Here is a 19,663-nt window from a genome sequence, read left to right as displayed (position 1 = left end):
CTTAAACCTCCACAAACCATCCTGTCCTTCTGACACTCTCCACTGTTTTTCCTGTTCAACTGCTGGTAATACCTTACGTAACGCTTCACTGTCTCGATGAGCCTTCAGAAGTTATAATTTAAAATCACTTGAAATCTGCAACTGACTCAAACACAAAATTCCAGATTCTTCTCTGATTCCCAAATTCAAACCTTGAAATACCCTTAGTAATTCTTCTTCCCGTAGCATCATCCAAGCTGCATATAAAGAGTTCTGACTCAAAGCCTCCGCCACAACGTTCGCTTTTCCTAGATGATAATTCAATTCAAAATCATAATCTTTCAGAAGCTCCATCCACCTCCTCTGACACATATTCAACTCTTCCTGCTCAAAAAGATACTTCAAACTCTTATGGTCTGAGAAAACATGAAACTTAACACCATAGAGGTAGTGCCTCCAGATCTTTAAAGCAAACACAATAGCAGCAAGTTTTAAATCGTGTGTCGAATAGTTCATCTCATACGGCTTTAATTGCCGTGAGGCGTGTGCTACAACATTCTGGTGCTGCATCAGAACGCACCCCAAGCCCTTCAGCGATGCATCACAGTACACTTCAAACGGCTCACTTGGTTCAGACAATACTAACACGAGTGCAGTAGTCAATCTGTGCTTTAATGCTCAAAAACTCTCTTCACACTCTGGGTCCAAATAAAAAGCGTATCCTTCCTAGTCAACTTAGTTAAAGGTAAGGCGAGCTATGAAAGTTCCTTAATGAATTTCCGATACTATCCCGCCAAACTTAGAAAACTTCTAATCTCTATTACTGAAGTTAATCACTCCCATTTCATCACTGCTTCTACCTTAGCAGGATCCATGGCTATTCCCTGCTTACTCACCACGTGACCGAGAAACTTTACCTCACTCTTCCAAAACTCGCATTTAAATAACTTAGCATATAACTTCCTATCTCTCATAATTTGCAGCACAGTTCATAAGTGATTAGCATGTTCCTCCTCAAACTTAGAATAAACAAGAATATCACCAATGAAGACAATAACAAACTTGTCCAGATACGGTCGGAAAATCCTGTTCATATAATCCATAAATACTGCCGGGGCATTAGTTAACCCAAAAGACATCACTATATACTCATAATGACCATAACGCGTTCTGAAAGCAGTTTTCAGAATATCCTCGTCTCTAATCCTTATTTGATGATACCTAGATCGCAGATCAATCTTAGAAAACACACCGGCACCCTGTAGCTGATCTATTAGATCATCGATTCTAAGCAACAGATATTTATTCTTCACAGTGATCTCATTCAATTGCCGATAATCGACACATAACCGCATACTCCCATCCTTCTTCTTTACCAGCAACACTGATGCTCCCCACGGATAAACACTTGATCGAATAAAATGCTTACCCAACAGATCTTCCAACTGAGCTTTCAGTTCAGCCATTTCTAAAGGTGACATCCTGTAAGAAGTAATCGAAATCGGACCGGCTCCAGGCACCAACTCAATTGCAAATTCAACATCCCGATTAGGTGGAAATTCATTAATATTATCCGAAAACACATCTGTAAATTCGCATACAACCGGAATCTACTCTAAACTCTGATCATCATATAATACTCCCGTAGTTAATAACATAATACCCTGACATTCAGTTCCAGAACAGTTTACTATCATAGAGTCTAAATAGTAATTATTCACCACAACAGGTGCTTTTGACCCTTCCAGCATAAACTGTACTGACTTCTCAGAACAATCAAGCAAAACATGGTTCTTAAATAACCAATCTCCCGACTATCACAGCGTCACCTGCCTGCAGGATACATCGTGTCCCCTGTCACCAATACTGAGCCTCACCTTGCAGTTGATAAGTTCCAAATCCAACCCATTGCTCCTCAGGAACCTGTTGGGCCTGCAACAACCGTTCCATAGCTTGAATCCAATTATCTGCGTTAGTGGGATTTGAGGTTCTCCTGAAAGTCGGAGGGTGAACTTTCAGAAATAAAGCAAGTGTCATAGGAACATCCTCATCATTATTATTCCCGTAATTACCCTGATTTATCTTATTATCCAGTGCCTCGGCTATTGCCTGCATAGCTACAGCCATATTTCCCAGAGTAGCCATAAAGTCTACTGGATCATTCCCTACCGGGCTAGGAGTAACGATGCCTATCCTACCTCTACCTCGCTCGCGACCGCGTCTGCGAGTCGACATCTGGTCCTTATACACACTAAACAAGTGATATTAAGTTGATCAGTCTTAATATCACAGGTCTAATGCTTTAAGTTCCAAATGCATGCTCACAAACGTTTATGCTATATATATCAGTCAGATATCCTAATAGCATATAGACACATATACAGAGAATGTACAGAAGCACAATCAGTCCATCTTTCAGGCTCTATAGGAACGAACTGCTCTGATACCATAATGTAACACCCTACCACTCAGAGCTTTACGCTTAAGTCGTAAAACAGAGGTGGTGTGGTATTACGATCTCTAAAATAAAATGTATATATATAATAGCAGAAGAATTATAATATGCTAGGAGCCTTGAAGAATAGAGGAAATAGAAATCGTGAAATAAAAGCGCAACGCTCGAAAAACGAGTTAACTTGCGTGCTAAGAAAGCTACCGCTGTCAAGTGTAAAGTAACCCAAAACAGGAACAGAGAGTCAAAGATACAATAACGAGCTCCTGACTCAGCCTGCGAAGTCAAGACTGGCCGGAGAATATACACACATATATACATATATATACATATCCAAAACCCAAATGTACATAAAATAAATCCTACCTCTCCATACACCTCTAGGAGGATAAAAAAGAATAAGTTATGTGGAGAGAAAGCTAAGTACATATATATACATCATAGCATAACAAAATAACCCAGTAACCACTCCGCTTCAAGAGTCCAGACGCCTAACGAGATGCCTCTCGACCTGCATCTGAAAAACAACGACATAGTATGGAATGAGAACCGGAGGTTCTCAGTATGGTAAAGGTGCCACACACATAATATATAAGGTCCTGGGAATGCCAGAGGCAATCCTAGAACGTCGACACTCAGATTATAGAGTTTAAAGTATTAAACAGAAGCCATAAAATGTGGTTTCTAAGAATATTTAAACCTAACTTAACTTAATCTTAAATCTAGGTCTCATACTGCCATTCCTCCATACCTCCAACTCCATCATGCATTTTCACAGACAAATAGACAGATAAAGGCAAACACAAGAAGGTTACAAATACTGCAGGTAACAAATACACATTTAACATGGCAAGTACATATAGGCACACCCAATTAAAGCACAAGCAAGTAATTCAAGTAATATGTAGATGATGCATGCCTCTCCTATGGCTGATGAGGCTCATCTGTCGGTTATCCAGCCAACCCGACAAGTCTGAATTGTCCTTAGACTGTCCCCCGACGTGCATCCCAAGAGTCTATGCATAGCTTTATCTCAAATAATCAATATTACTCAATGGGGGTAACATTCCCGGGAATTTATATAGTGCCCGGTCACACTTACGTCGTAGGGTCAACAGAGTATCGAGTTTTCAACCTGGTACACGTGGTGGCAAGCCACGGCACTTAATCCAGGGAACCTCGTATCTCAGATCATTAAATTATTCAAGCCATATAAATAATTCAATTATAATTCATCAACATCCACATCATTCTCAATCACATCTCATTCATCATCATACATCAATCATATTCAATCCTTATCTTTCATTATCACACCTCCCATTCCGTCCATCAATAGTTTCAATTCAAAACATAATTCATTCTTTTCTAAATGAATCAAACTTAAAACATGCTCATTTTCTTAATAACTCAAAATCAAACCATATAACCTTTGAATCTAAATCTTTTTAAATAATCATCTAAACAAAATCTCTAATTTTTATAAAATTTCGGCAGCATCTCTTCTAAAACTCGGACTTTGCCACCCTTTTCGGGTCCAAACCTGTATTCTTTTCAATTCAACATACCCTTCCTCATCATCATAACAATCACCACAATAAATCTACCTCAGATCAATAATTATACTCATACAATATTCAAATCCAACAACCAAAATTCAACTAAAAATCATAGTTCACAAATCCTAGGATTTTAACACAAAATACCTCATTTTTCATTCAAAATTTCCATTCCAATTATTTTCAAACCTATTACCACCAATCCAAATTGCTAACAATAATCCTCAACAAGCTCCATATCTTTTCATCAATCATCATTCAACCAAACTAAAATATAGCCATTTAATCAACAATTCAATCACATATCCTTTCAAAGATCCAACTAGCAACCAATATCATCTTACAAACAAATCACCAAACCAAACCAAGCATATTCATCAACCCATTACTAAACATTAAATATACACCTGCATTCCAACTTATCCTATGGTCATCTAGCCTAAGTTTTCACAGAACATTATATATTAAATGCAAGAAACCTAAACCATACCTTAGCCGATTCCCAAGAATTATTCCAAGACAATTTTTCTAAAAGAACACAGCCCTCAAAACCTCAACTAATCCGCTTCCTCCAAGCTCCAGTATTCACAATTTCAAGCTCCAATTATTTATTTACAACCTAATACACATTTATAACACATATATACCCAATTTAATACTCAAAGCTCAAATTAAATGAAATTAAAATGGAATTATGATTTTCTCACCTTACCCAAGCTTCACATAAGTAAGAGTGAACGTTTTTCTCAAGCTAATTGGATCCTAAAACATCAAAGAGTAAAGAAATTTAATACCTCCACTTAATTTCCCAAAAATTGGGGAAGAAGAGGCTGAGAATAAAAGAATGATTTACCTATCAAATTGTTCCGGTAGAAATGTAGAGCTCGACGCGATGGACGCGTGGCCACAAACGGTGCGGCGATCGGAGCTCGGACGGAGGAGTTACGGCAAATTAAATTTACCGTGAGGGTTGGAAACGTTCTTCGTTTCTCTCTTCCCCTAAATGTGTTTCACGCTGCCTCTGCTGAATGGGGAAGAAGAGAGACTTGGATTCATTAAATGCTGGGCCGGTTGGGCCCACGGGCCCGGTTTGGGCCCGGTTCAACCGGTTCGGCCCGTTCGGTCTAATTTTTGACCGATTTTTTTGAAATTGGTGTCAAAATTCTCGTTTCGACGAGCTCTATCCTAATTTAATATAATATTCACATTTCTAATCCTCCTTATTAAAAACTAATTTATTGACTAATTATTTACTAATTTAACCGGGGTTTACAGTCATCATCCAACTGACGGAATGACTAATTTAACTTATATTTTATCTTTCAGAGACTAATATAACTAAAAAAAATTATTTAAAGACTAATTTAAAGAATGAGTAATCTTTCAGAAACGAATTTGAGTATTAACCCAAAGTTTAAACTTAACTCCCTAAAAACTTAGGAACAAACTTAAGTAACATGAACACATTTTATAATTATATTCAAATAAAAACTTATATTTCTATCGATTATAATTTATATCGTTTGTCATAATAAATTAATAATATATAAAAATTATATATGTATATATGTGTATAAAATATATATTAATACAAATAATTATAATAAATTATATATATAATTCGTTCACGAGCTAATAAATTAATATTGTCTGAGTTCAAGCTTAATTTATTTAAGAGTAAAGTATCATTTTTGTCCTCAACGTTTGGGGTAAGTCCTGTTTGTGTCTCTAACATTTAAATTGTCCTATTTGTATCCTTAACGTTTATAAAAGTGATTCAATGTTATCCTACTATCAATTATACTAACAAATCATATTATATTTTTCAATTATTCTCACTTGGATGTATTCATTCTCAATTAGGTCTCACTTGGATGTGGTCGATTTTAATATTATACCTACTATTTGGGTTTAGATTCAATTATGTTATTAGAAAAGTAAATTATGTAAATGTTATAGGAATTAGTTTTAACATTTGATGAGCTATTTTTTGGAGTAGATCATCGATTCTATCCCAAACATTTATATTCTAACTTCAAGAAGAGGTTTTTAAAACTAAAACTAAAGCGTTCATGATGTGTAATTGACGGAAGGATAACATTGAATCACTTTTACAAACGTTAGGGATACAAATAAGACGATTTAAACGTTAGGGACACAAATAGGATTTACCCCAAACGTCAGGACAAAAACGATACTTTACTCTTTATTTAATACTTGAATTCAAATTCAAATTTAAATTTGCGTGGCTCATAAGCTCAGCTTATTAACCTGCTAACTAATCAAGTTCAATTTGGTTCATGAGTTTATTTGACTTACTTTTAGCCTACTCAAAATACATTCTATATGAATGTAATATTGGAAAAAAAAAGACACCATTCCTTTCTTGTCACATTTCCTGCGTCATCTTCAGTAGGCAGAGGCCTCCATTTATTGTTCTCTCGCTTCTCCCTTTCTAATCTACTCTGTTGGGTTGGAGCTAACCTTCCGCTGTACCCAACTAAAACCTTTTTGTTTCTAGCCATAATCCTCATTACGTAGCACCTCACTTCCTCCAACATCGTAATTATCGGCTTACTCCTCATCTTCTTCACCTTGGCATTAAACACTTCGCAGTTGTTGTTGGTGTAGTTGTCTAACTTAGGGTATTCACTAAAATGAGCTCTGCTCCATTGTTTAGGGCTTATCTTATCCAGGTACTCCCAAGTCCCAGCGTTGATCCTTTTTAGTCTCTCCATGGCAGCATTGAAATCTTGTGTTGTGGTAGCCTTGGCACAATACCACATGCACATTTTCAGCTGCAAGTCATTCCATTTCTTGCGAAAATTTTGCCATATATGCATTGTACAGAATCTGTGGTTGGCATTCGGGTAAATTTCTTGTACGGCCGGTATTAGCCCCTGTAGACATGCATGTAAGTAAACAGCTATCAAAAATCCAACAATCCAAAAACAGAATTCAATATTTAGCTAAACCAGATTCCAACGTTCCAATTTCAGTCCCATTGCAAAACAGAATTGCGTATTTAGCTAAACCAGTTTCCAATAATAAAGGATCAGCTTCATTCCAAAACATACTTAACTATAGCTAAACCAGATTCCCAACAATAAAGTATCATTCTCATTCCAAAACAGAATTCAATATCATTCCAAAACAGAATTCATACTGTAGACTGGGAACTACTTGCAACCAGAAACAGAATTCAATATTAAGCCAGTAATGATTAGGTTATGAGCTTTCAATGAAATTCTAAAAATAGACCTAAACAAGTCCATACATGATATCTCAAGACAACCCAAAATCTTAACCAAATTAAGACCTAACCTCAAAGTCCCTAAACACATGAATCAGACATACATCAATATAACATGCTTAAATGAGAGAAAAAAGGCATAAACTTGCCCTAATAGACTTAACAACTAAATATGCACAAGTACCTTCTGCATATCTGACATGAAGTTAAACCCATTAGCTTGAAAATCTCCCACATCCTCCTGGAGTATCTCCAAAAACCACTTCCAACTCTCTTTGTTCTCTGATTCTACAACTGCGTAGGCAATAGGATAGATATGATTATTTGCGTCCTGTCCTATTGCTGTCAGTAACTGCCCCCATAATATCCTCTTATGAATGTCCCATCCAACCCTATAAAAGGTCTACATCCACCCACAAACCCCTTCTTGCACGCATCAAAGCAAACATAGATCCTCAAAAAAATAGGATTCGAATCAGGCATGGGATTCGTGTGGATCCTTACTGTCGATCCTGAATTAGTCTTCAATATCTCGTTAGCATAATCACGAAGTCGTGCATACTGTGCAATCTCAGAACCCTCAATCATCTCCTTTGCTTTCTTCATAGATCTATAAATTTTCCTTTCATTGATTAGTACATCATACTCGGATCTGAAGTATTGGTCAGCCTCCCTCACTGTCAGGTTTGGCTACACTCGTATCCTCTCCTCTAACTCATTTATGGCCCATTTTTCATCTGCTGACTTACAGTGATTGTCCCTGTTGCAGGTATGTTCATTCACGAATGTCTTTACCTGATAACTTGCTGGAAATGTTCTCTTGGCACAGTATATTTGCCAAGGACAGTCCTCATCATAGCATATGGCCTTCGATCTTGTAGAATCACAACGAGCAAAGAATATGCTCCTTCCAATATTGATATTAAACTTTCGGACAGCCTTCCTGAAGTGGCTTAGAGTTTCAAACTCCATCCCAACCTCCAACCGCACCTGGCTCACTGGGGCATCAGCATGCTCTGAGGAAAAACTGGCGTCTGGTCAGTATCCTCGTCACTTGCTATGTTATGCAATTCCTCTAATTCATAGCAATGATGTCCAGGATTTTTATCAAAGAAATCATCCTCATCAACAGGGACGTAGAAGGTTGGAGGCTTGTCCGGATCGGGATTTGGGATGAAAGACTGGCCTGTAGGGGGGCCTCTTAGTTGATCTCCTCCTGTTCACCTTTGGCCTTCCCTGAACCTCATCTGAAGGATTGCTCTGATCATTCTGAGGAGTCCTATTGGTCTCAGAGGGTGGGACTGTCTGATGGATTGATTGTGAGAGTGGATTCCCATATGGATGTGGGGTGTATTGGGTTAGTTGTTCTGACTCAAGAGGTATAGAGACATTGGGTTCAGAAGAAGGGACTGAGTCTGAACAAGTAGTGTGTGTTGGTTGCTGATGTTGTTGAATAGGTGGCTGGGAAGGTTGGGACTGAGCTGATAGTGGTTTATCTGGTATGACAGGTGTTGGGGGAGGCTGAAAAACCTGTCCTACCTCATCAGAAACTGAAAGTTGTGGGTCTGCTGTCTCCTGGGCCATATTGATATTGTCCTCTTTTTGGGCCTCAAAACCAGCCTGTTTATGTGCTTCACAGGCCTCTTCCCTGCTCTGGGCCTCACTCCTTTTTTGGTCCTCCATCCCAACTTGCACATTACGTACAATTTCAGCATCATCCTCATCTTCCACTACTATCAATCTTCTTTTTAGACTCTTTTTTGGAGTTGGAACCCTTTTAGCACAACGCTTTACTCTCATCTTTGATGGAGTCATATTGTTCTCCTCAACTAACACGGGCTCATCCACCGGATGCTCTGTATATACATTTATTCTCTTACTGTTCTTCACAGCTGCCTCATACATCCTAACTATATCCATGTCAACCCTGAGGTCCCTCAACCCATCATCAAGCTCCTTCCCAGGTTCTAGCCAAAAAAAAAATAGTAACAGACGTATATCCTATGTCCTTCAACAAATCAGATACAAAAAAATCATTTAAGGTATCAACATTAACCCTCTCTATCTCTGTGACTTCACCACCAACGTAACTAAGCTTCCCACACGGCCCTCTCTCAAACCGTCCTCTATGATTAATACACAGTGTTATATGGATGGTGGTCATTCCTAAAAGTGAAATAAACCAACACATTCTAAGAAAACAATACATGTTACTACATCTAACACAAACCATAAATCAATTAATTAAGCACCTAACACAAACCCTAAATCAACTAATCAACTAATTTAGCAATTCTCAAGCACGATTTGATATGATAATGTAATCTGTCTAACTAGTCTCAATGACATTTGAAATTAATCAACATTGGCAACGACATACCTCAACTCTCTGCCGACCAAAGGGAGTGACCTCTACAACGTCGACGACGAAATTCCTGGGTTGGAGCTCTGCTACCTATTCCTTGCAAGTTCCTCTTCCACGTTCTCGTTCTGATGGCTCTGTTCTGCTCCGAATGCCTTTTCCGACTTGGGAATGACAGCGTTGAAAGCCGTAGCTTCAGGGTGATGGCTTGGGAGTGTTCCAGAAGTCTTCTCCGACTTGGAAACAAAACGACGATCTCTGCTAGGACATCAGCAAAGTCCCATGAAATTCTCTTCAATCTCCTATCCCTTACTAAAAAAAATTGTTTAATTCCACGTGGATTGGGCTTTGGGAGGTTTGGAGAGCCACGTAGGACGCTACAAACCCGAAGCAAGTGCCAACCCAAGCCAGACTATTTTTGTCACACGGAGCCAATCTCTCATGGTTACAAAGTCAGTTTCCATCTACGATGGGTACAAATGTCAGCGTTCTGAACTCTCATAGGTACAAATGGTCAATTATTCTTTTTTTGGTGGAATCATGTAAATTTTTCCATACCATAATTTATATGGGTTATTTGCCCTAAATATTTTGTTTTATGTTTGATAAATTTAAAAAAATTATATATTTATATTCATAATTTTTAAAAGTTAAAGATGATATTAAAACATTTAAAGATATATCTTTTAAAATTAATTTATATTTGTCAAAATTAAAAAAAATTTAACATGATATCAAATATTAATAAATATCAAAATTTATCATCATATTTAAGTCTATTATAATTTTTCAAATTTTAAAATTATTTTGCCAAGTATAATTACTGTTTATGTTTAGTAAAAGTTATTTCTATATGTTACAAACTTGCAGTTATTTTTTCAAAATAGATAAGTTACTTTTAAAAGGTAAAATATTACAAATCGATCCTAATTTGGTTAATGCTGACTAATATCACAGCATTATTATAAAGAGTGATCCAATGAAACAAGTAGAATAAATGGATAAAAATGCAAAAAAAAATATTACATCAATTATAATAAATATATAATAAAATTAATTTTTGTCCCAAATCTGCATGTATATATACTTGTCTCATACCCATCTCACCGGAAATAGATCCTCTCCAGTTTTTCCAACACTTGACAAAATACAGTGCAATCTCTCACTTTTGATTTTAATAGTGGGACCAGAAATAAATAAAAGAGAGAAAATGTGGTGAATGGTTAGATTAAACATTGCACACCATCCAGTTTTTTATTCACGGGAGAGGATCCACTTCCCATCTCACCCTACCTAGCCCTGTATCAGAATCCAATTAATTTATATATATATATATATATTTTTTTTTTTTTTTAAATTTATACCATAAAACTAAACAAATTGAACTGAATTAATCAATAAAATTTTAAACATGATTAAGTACTTCATTAACATAATTAAACACTAAGATAATCATAAATTATTTACCACTACACATAATATATAGAAATAAGCAGGTCTTACACATAAATACATACAGAACAGGCTGGATAACGAAGCGGGACCGTCATTTTTTTTTTGTTTTTTTATATCTTTTGGTGTATTTTAGTCCATTTATACTCAAATATGTTGAAGAATTTCCTTAACTAACTCTTTTTTGCACTACCTATATAAATTAATGGTTTTTTTTTTCTCGCATGGTCTGCATTTCTGTGTGTTTTAACTTTTACGAGTCATTATCAAATATATATAACAAAATTAGAAAAAATTGAGCCACATGCTGCACGAGTTATTATTATATATTATATAATTAAATTACTACTAAAACTAGTAACTAGTTTGTCGTATATATATATATGTTGACAAACTTTATAAACTAAGCATTTTCATAATCTGATTTCATCAATAGCCATGGAGATTCACTCTTCTGCTTCAATGCTCAAAATACTCCTCTTCCTATGCATTTCTTCTTCCACCATTTTGCTACAAGCTCAAGCTGAGACTATCAAATACTGCGGTAAAAATTAATTATTAATTTATTTGCTACCATTTTTTATTTTATGAGTTCTATGATTTTTGGCTTATTATTCTTCAACATTCTCTGCATTCATCCTGCTTCATGTTATGTTATTTAGAGCTTCTTCTGTGTGATTATATATCCATTATTGATTGATAAGCTTAGAGAGATTCATTCAGCAGCAGGTCATATATATTCAATTAATTAAATTTCATGCCTTAAGTTCTGGCATTATATTGTTCCCAGCATGAAAAATTATACCCAATTGTCGATAATTTTTATGTAAATGTTGGTCAACTCTCCACCCTTTTATTTATTTTTTTTTTTTTGGGAATTGAATAAAACCCTTCCTATCCCTCTTAGCTTGTTAAAAAATTGATAGGTTTTTCTTTAAGCTTAGGCCTTTCTTTATTAGGAAAATGGTATATAATAATGCTGAATTTTAAAATAAAGATTCAAAACACAAAGCATGTCTGCTAAACTGCTAATCATTAAAGTTATTTAACCCTCTGTGGAATATAGTTAATAAAAAATTTGTCACTTATAAAAATGTGATGAGTTCAACTTTCATTATTGATATATGATGATTATTTTAAAAGAAAATATATAAAGCCAATGAGTTTAGTGTTAAAAAAAGTAAAAAACTCTCACGGTATCATATACAGACACATCCAAAAAATACATCTATAAAGACACTTCTATTAGACCCAGTCATAAAAAAGACATTTTTATTAGACACATCTATAAAAACACATTCATTAAACACAATTATAAATAAGAGTTGGCAGAAGTTGGCAGAAATGCTATTGGTAACGTAGCGGGATTGAATTTTTTTATACACATGAGGTAACTAATTTTTTATTTACACATAATATTGATTTTATCCTTGCATATTTATTTAATTTGAACTGTATGATATGCAGAGAAGAGTGCAAACTATGTTGTGAAGGTGAGTGATGTGAAGATATTACCAGATCCTGTGGTCAGAGGAGAGCCTTTCACCTTCAAGATCTCAGCTTATACACGTATATATATAACACCTTCTTTTTCCTTTAAATTTCTTAATTTAATTCCATCAATTATTAATGATATATAATGTGTTGAACCTATATATGTTTGATGCAGCTGAAACAATTCCAAGTGGGGACTTAGTGTATGAAATTACATATGCTGGAGCAGAAGGAGCACCTGCTATATTTCACCATGATCTATGTGAGGAAGCACCTTGTCCTCTTCCTGCTGGCGATTTCACCCTCGTTCACACTGAATTGTTGCCTTCCTATACTCCACTGGTTAGTTTTAAGATGTTACGTCAGTCAACAAAGTCAGCCACTAGTATAAAATATATGTTAGAATATAAATATATATTGAAAATAAATTAAACCACACATATATTTATATACAAATATATTGGTGGCTGATTTTAATAACTAATTCGTATATGTATAATATCAACAACTGTATATGTCAATTGTCCGTGTACATAAAGATAACAACTACTATATAAATATACGCGAATAGTACTATACCGGTATTATTTATACTAATAGTAACATGTATTAATATTTGATTAGTACACGAAGGTATAAGTTTTTTTTTTATTAATTGATTAGGGTTATGTATTATTTATATAGTTAATTAGTTAGTATGTAAGTTAAGTTAGTTAGATTCCAGTTCTAGCTGGCAAGTTTGTTAGATTGTTAGTTGTAAATTAGTTGTTAGTTCTCTGTGTATGAAAAATAGTTAGTTTACTTCATTCAATGCAGTTTCTTACTTTTTTTATTTTATTTTATGATATATTCCTTTCTTGTTAACTAATAGACTAAAATTTTTTATTATGGACGAGGAGGAGCGTGTGGAATCTAATTCTATTAGCTTTCTATGTATTTTTTTTATGGGAATGTGTAGTCACGAGGCCTGATTACTTAACAAGGGGATGTTTGAAAATTTTCTAATATCAAATTGGAGAATCTATTTTGTTTGTTGTGATTTTTTTTTTTTTTGAAGTTTACAAATCAAAGGTCCAATTTTTACTCCATCAAAATAGAAGGATTCGATTTTTACATTTTAAATCAAATAGTGCCACATTTAAGATTAACACTCTTACAATCCATAATCATAAAAACCATCATTCTCACTCCAATATAAAAAATAATTTGCGACTAATTTCTTGTTAACTTCTTATGCATTATTTTAACTTGTGCTATTTTTGCAGGGAACCTATAATGTGAAGCTGACATTCAACGACCATAAGGACAACCAATTAACCTGCATTAAATTTCCCTTCAAAATCGGTTCTGAATCATCAGTGTCTTCAATCTAGTTTTCCAAACTCAAAAATCTGATCTTATTTGTTGTTAAGTGTTTGATGTGAATTAGAATAGTAATCAATGAAATGTTTTATGAGACGTAAATTGCCGAAAGAGAATAATTAGTGTGACTGGCACATATATTTGAATAAAATTGTCGGATTTTTTTAAATAAATAAAATAAATATATTAATTACCGAAATATATATTTACTAGCGTTTTTACCAAAAAAGATCACATTACTTCTCTCGTTTACAGTATAAACGAAATAAGTAAATACGTATCTCGTTTACACTGGGTTAGTCTAAAAGATGAAAAGCACTATGACAGAGTTGATCTCAAGTCATATCTCATAGGCTGGAAACACGAACAAACTGTGAGGCGAAGCTATCCATTTATCTTGATAAGTCTAGCTCAAATTGGAAGGTTAGAAAGGTTTAGCTTGATCATAATCAAGAGTTGACGCTGAGGGGAATGGTCCATATGATTTCAAATTCCATGGGATCTATAAGGCTGCTAGCGAATATGTTTTGAGCCTCAGGAGGGAGCAAAGTCGACTATTAGTAATTCAGACACGTCCTACCGTTCAACTTGACGTATAAGAAGAACAAATACAAAAGACCCTTATAATATTTTTTGGTACCAACAGTCACAAGTGGACGACGATTTACTTATTTTCACATTTACTTAACTTTAATTATTTTAAATATTCTAATAAATTTTTATACATCAAATAACAATATATCCTACACCCTTAATCAAACCCTAAACCTTATCATAAAACATAAATCCCAAAACTCCACAACACTTAACCAAACTCTAAACCCTTAATCTAATCCTAAATCATAAACCCTTAATCCTAAACTAAATCTTAAATCCTAAACTGAAAAAAACATTCATAAATGATAAACCCTAAACCATCCACATCGTGTTTTTCGAATTGGGCTGTATAAAACGGAAATACTACATCCAAAATTTGAATTTCCACCGTCATTAGCCCACCCATGACACTAGTAATCATTAATTTAATGACATTTTAATTATCACATAAACACCAATTCTTAACTAACCAAACCGATAACCAACTGCAAAAACAGTCCTTGTCTCCTGCAAGAACAAACCCCAACGCAGGCGCGGCCCCATTGCTCAACATCTTCTGGGCCCTATGTGCACATCCTTCTGCTTGACAAGTGGTTTCTATACATGTAGAAAAATTTGCCAATCTACACCGTAGGAAAAACCAATCGTTGAAAAATGAAGCAAATAATATCCAAACATAGGATTTAAAACATGGTAACTTTTGAAGCAATCAAATCAAGAAGAGAAGCATCCTACAATGTTTCTCAGATACACATGAATGTCTCTCAACTCCTAAAGAATTCATGCTGTCAATGTCAGAAACTAAATGCCCAAGGCTTCTCTATTCACACTAAACGCACATGCCATGTTCCTCAAAACTACCCTTTACCACCAAGTATATTCTGGAGATAGTGTAATCTGTATATGGAGCTAAAGAGTGCACCCATGTCCAAGGCAACTTCAAGAATCATTCATGAAATTCAACGGCAGAACTTTCCACATCAGTGAAAACATGTCTGTTTACTATCCTCTAGTTGGATGTCCTTCAGATGAGATTCTAACATATATGAAATCAGATGGCAATTTCGAACAACTATAATTGATTCTTGTGGCCAGTTATGAGACAATAGATAATTAATAAAGTTGAACGTATAAGATTAGTGGGAAGTTAAAATCATATAAGGAGGTGAAAGGTGTCATAGTGTGAATCAGACATTCATTAAACGAAAACACAGCACCTTCCTCCACAGCACCTTCCTTCAGGTGTTCACTCTTTCAAACAATGAATAATCAGAATTTTCAGCATTCAAAGCAAAATCCCTTGGTTAACAATAGAAAACAGAAATGTTACCCGTGAACAAAAATGTTGGCACAAAATTGAACTACAGCGTGATGTTTTTAAGACTCCTCTTGTATTTTTTGCTTCTTAGACCTTTTTATTTTCTGGGCAGAGTCCAAGGGTGATATTTTCCCATCAATAGCATCTTGCTTGACTCCCTTACTTTCCCTCTTCTTTGCAATACTGTGCAGTTTTTGAAGATAAGTAAAGCATAAATACATATACCTTCAAAGATATACAAATAACTTAGAAATACAAACCTGTTAGTATGGGAAATTAATTCAGAGTGCTTCTCCAACCAATGAATGCTGCCTGTGTGATCTGGCATCAAGGAGCCATAAATATGAAGTATTTCCTCATCAAAGCTGAAAAGTTTAATAACCAACATTAATGTGATGAGAAACTTAGCTCATAACCATTATGATGCAAACTTATCCTCATTCATTTTAGAACTTCACCAGTAAAAGAAGTGCCTAGCATGTAAAATGGGATAGAATTAGACGCCAAGCATTTATTTGGTGTAAAGCTCATAAGCTTCATAAAGGACTTTAGCTCTCAGACATGTTGAGAGATTGAAAAGTTATGCTCTATAGATAAATCTTTTGTTATGTTTTGCTTTGTATAGGAGAGCTCTTATCCCCAATTTGTATTATCTTTTCTCATATTGTCTTAATGAAATTCATTTTTTATCAAAAGTAGATAAAATAAAAGAAGCGTCAAGTCACTTAATACCCTAAATTTATCTACTAGAAAGAAAAGGATAGAGTTTGAAAATCTCATACTACCAATGAAGTGCAGAAAAAACCAAATGCTGCATAACTATGCAAGCTATTTATTTATATTCAAATACAGGGATGCAGCTAAACAGTTAAAAGAGTTTAGCAAGTTACTGCTAATACAAAAATATTTAGAAACAGTGTTTCATCAGTGCATCTATTTGGGTATGCAACAAAATAAGAAAACCATCGTACAAGATGGCTACTATAGTCTTTCCCTAACAAATATATTTCACCAGTTGGAATCTAGAGCATGAATACAAGATTATACTAAAAAAAACAGAGGCACGGAGAGCGCACCAAACATACTAGCACAGTGTTCAAACGAATTCTTCTGGACTCTAGATTGAATACATATAGTCACATTTGAAATAAATTAACAGCATGTTACCTCTTGACTGAAAACCGTATCATAGTTCCAACTTTGATAACATGTCTCTTGTGAGATTTGCTTGCATACACATCTTGCTCATGTTTCTACAATAAACGACACAGTACATACATAGACCACATCAGTTCTAGTAATTATGAACACAATCAGATTTAATGGACAGCAACCACTAAACATTCTTGGCAGATACTCACAATTTTGTACACGAATTCTTCCCTAATGTCTTTCTCGGTTATAATCGCAGAAGAAAATCCAAGCACTACAACATGAATAGACTCTTGTGAAAGCTTAACAACCTTCCCCTCTGAAAACAACAGTTATCAAATGAACCCTATAAATTATTAGTGGTTAGAAAATTAAAACTGCTCTTATCACATGTTGTCATATAATCCTGAACCCTATCAATTTAACAAGATTTCTGGCTATGAAGAATTTTCCTTGCGAAAACAAGAACCAAATTGCAAACAAGTTCATTCATCGATTTCATCATTCATAAAACAAAACCTAAAAGGAGGAGTTGAGTTAACCTAAAAGCATATCAGGCTTTGGAGAAAAAAGCAACAAATCCACGCTAAGCGGAACACCGAAATAAGGAATAACACCAGAAAGAATCTTGGCCTTCTTGTTATCAAGCGAATCGATATCGTAAGCTAAGACAACACCATCCAAGGCTTCGCTGAACGTGAAGAGCAAAGAGCTGAGCTCACGAAGAATGGCTTCGGAAGCGTCTCTACTCTTGGAAGGGTGAAGGTAAACAGTTAAGTTAGCGTTTGAGACCTTCAAACCCTCCATTGGGAGAACGGTCAATCAGTTACTTGTTGAAGCAATTGGTGTCTAGTCGAGGCGGCTGGAGGTGAGAAGCCGCGGGCGAGGACAATGGGGCGACGCAGAACGGAAAAACAGATACAGAGGTAGAGATGCTGACGAACTGGTCGCGAGAGGCAAGATAGCGTGACGGTAAGAGACGAGGGCGAGGACGAGTTCTGGGCGAGAGAGGCGGCGGGCTGACAGTTTAGAGAGAATAAGAGCCGCTGCAGAAGAGATGTAGAGTGATCGACTGTGCGAGGGAAGGGAGGAAGGGTATATGGGTTTTAGCTTGACATATATATCTAGGTTATTTTTGTAATTTCAACATTACATTGTATATGTTTGGGTAATGCTAGGATGAAGAGTAAAGGTTTGGTTGAGAGTTGAGACTTGAGAGTAAATATTGTTGTAAAATAACTAAATAAATAAAGAATAAATAGCAAATATAAAATATGAAAATATAATTAGATAACTTAAGTAGTAATATTTATTAGAATTATTATATTAATATAGTAGATATAATTAATATATTTATTAATATTTATTTAATATATTAAAATTGGATTTTTCTCCAGCTGCTAAAGGTGACGTGTCGATCTCTCACACTTCTGTTTCCCTTCCAAAATAAGTGAAATTTTTTTTATTCTAAATTATTTTATAAAAAATATCTTTATTGTAATTATATTATAATTAATATTTAATAAATAATATATAATTATACTACTTTTTTTTTTTTTTACCAAAGATAGGAGACTCGAACCCGCAACTTCTTAATTGAGTATGCAACTTCTTAATTGAGTATGGGGAGACTATGTCATTTGAGCTATTACTCATTGGCTATAATTATACTACTTTAGGAACATATCTTCATTATAATTATATCTAATCAATATTTAATGGACTATTAAATTACTTATCAATTATTAATTAATAATAATAATAATAATAATAATAATAATAATAATAATAAAAATATATAACCCGTTATAATTTTTGTTCGTATTTTAAAATTATAATTTTTTTTATTACTTTAACCCGTTATAATTCTATTTTCTTATGATATTTATTTCAAACATTTTAAGTTATTAAAATCATGCATGATAATATCTTTTTACCCTCTTTCTATTTTAATCTGTGTATATTATGTATAATATTGTTATTCATTGTCCGAGATTTCTCTGATCATGATAGAAAATAATAATTCTATTCATGATATGATAAAATTATATAATTTTAACAAAATTAATATATGATGCGTAATTACTGTACATAATAAAAATTACCTTAATAATAAGTAATTTACATATTTATTTTTGTTTTACTACAGTCTATATATAGTGTTTTCCTGTGGTACATAAATCTAAATTTGAGAGTCAACTCATAATTTTATAATTAGTATTTTTTTTTTACTACTTCATAGAATAAGAATATATTTTTCGTTTTTTTTTTATTGAAGTTGATCCTTTTAAGGTACAATTTATAATTTTTTATAATATTTTTTATATACTCATTTTTATTATATTGTGTATCCAAGTTTATAGACTAATTTTACTGCTAATCTTTGAGCTTTTATGAACAATTTGTTTAAAAAAAATGGTAAATTCCAGTTCAGTGGACTGTAGCAATTTAAGGAATTTGTTTGATTTCATTTTGTTTGTTTTAGTCTCCAAATTTTGCTTGATCATTGTTAAACGTTCATAAATCAATATTTTTCCAAGTTGATTTTACAGCATTTTATTTCCGAATGTGTACTGAAAAATAATTGTTCGGTTGCATAAATTCTCATTAGATTCACCATCCTAAATTGGTCAATTTGGTTCAAATTCAGATATTGTTTTTGTTTTTGTTTTTATTTTATTTT

At 34.2% G+C, this 19,663-nt stretch overlaps 2 protein-coding genes across 3 annotated transcripts; one reads left to right on the top strand and one right to left on the bottom strand.

The window, feature by feature from the left end:
- Positions 1–11,468: 11,468 nt before the first annotated feature.
- On the top strand, positions 11,469–14,095 carry LOC107609781 (uncharacterized). The gene is made up of 4 exons (XM_016311806.3): positions 11,469–11,601; positions 12,525–12,626; positions 12,727–12,893; positions 13,817–14,095. The coding sequence occupies exons 1-4, from the start codon at positions 11,496–11,498 to the stop codon at positions 13,922–13,924; spliced, it is 483 nt and encodes a 160-aa protein (XP_016167292.1). The 5' UTR covers positions 11,469–11,495; the 3' UTR covers positions 13,925–14,095.
- A 430-nt stretch (positions 14,096–14,525) lies between these two features.
- Positions 14,526–18,065, bottom strand: LOC107609613 (DNA-directed RNA polymerase). Of its 2 annotated transcripts, XM_088493036.1 has the most exons (6): positions 17,523–18,065; positions 17,190–17,299; positions 16,996–17,081; positions 16,089–16,193; positions 15,841–16,011; positions 14,526–15,133 (listed from the first exon to the last, which is right to left on the bottom strand). In XM_088493036.1, exons 1-5 carry the CDS (start codon positions 17,785–17,787, stop codon positions 15,888–15,890), a joined length of 690 nt encoding a protein of 229 aa, XP_088349162.1. In that variant the 5' UTR covers positions 17,788–18,065; the 3' UTR covers positions 14,526–15,133; positions 15,841–15,887. The 2 variants fall into 2 exon arrangements, with proteins under 2 accessions (XP_088349162.1, XP_016167108.2); XM_016311622.3 differs by lacking the exon at positions 14,526–15,133 and having other exon boundaries at positions 15,152–16,011; positions 17,523–18,064.
- Positions 18,066–19,663: the final 1,598 nt, after the last annotated feature.

The sequence above is a fragment of the Arachis ipaensis genome, chromosome B7, assembly GCF_059453495.1.
Source record: "Arachis ipaensis isolate K30076 ecotype BB chromosome B7, ASM5945349v1, whole genome shotgun sequence".
In the NCBI taxonomy this organism is placed as follows: Eukaryota; Viridiplantae; Streptophyta; class Magnoliopsida; order Fabales; family Fabaceae; genus Arachis; species Arachis ipaensis.
Note: the sequence above shows the minus strand (reverse complement) of the source record. Positions and strands in the feature narration are given on the sequence as shown.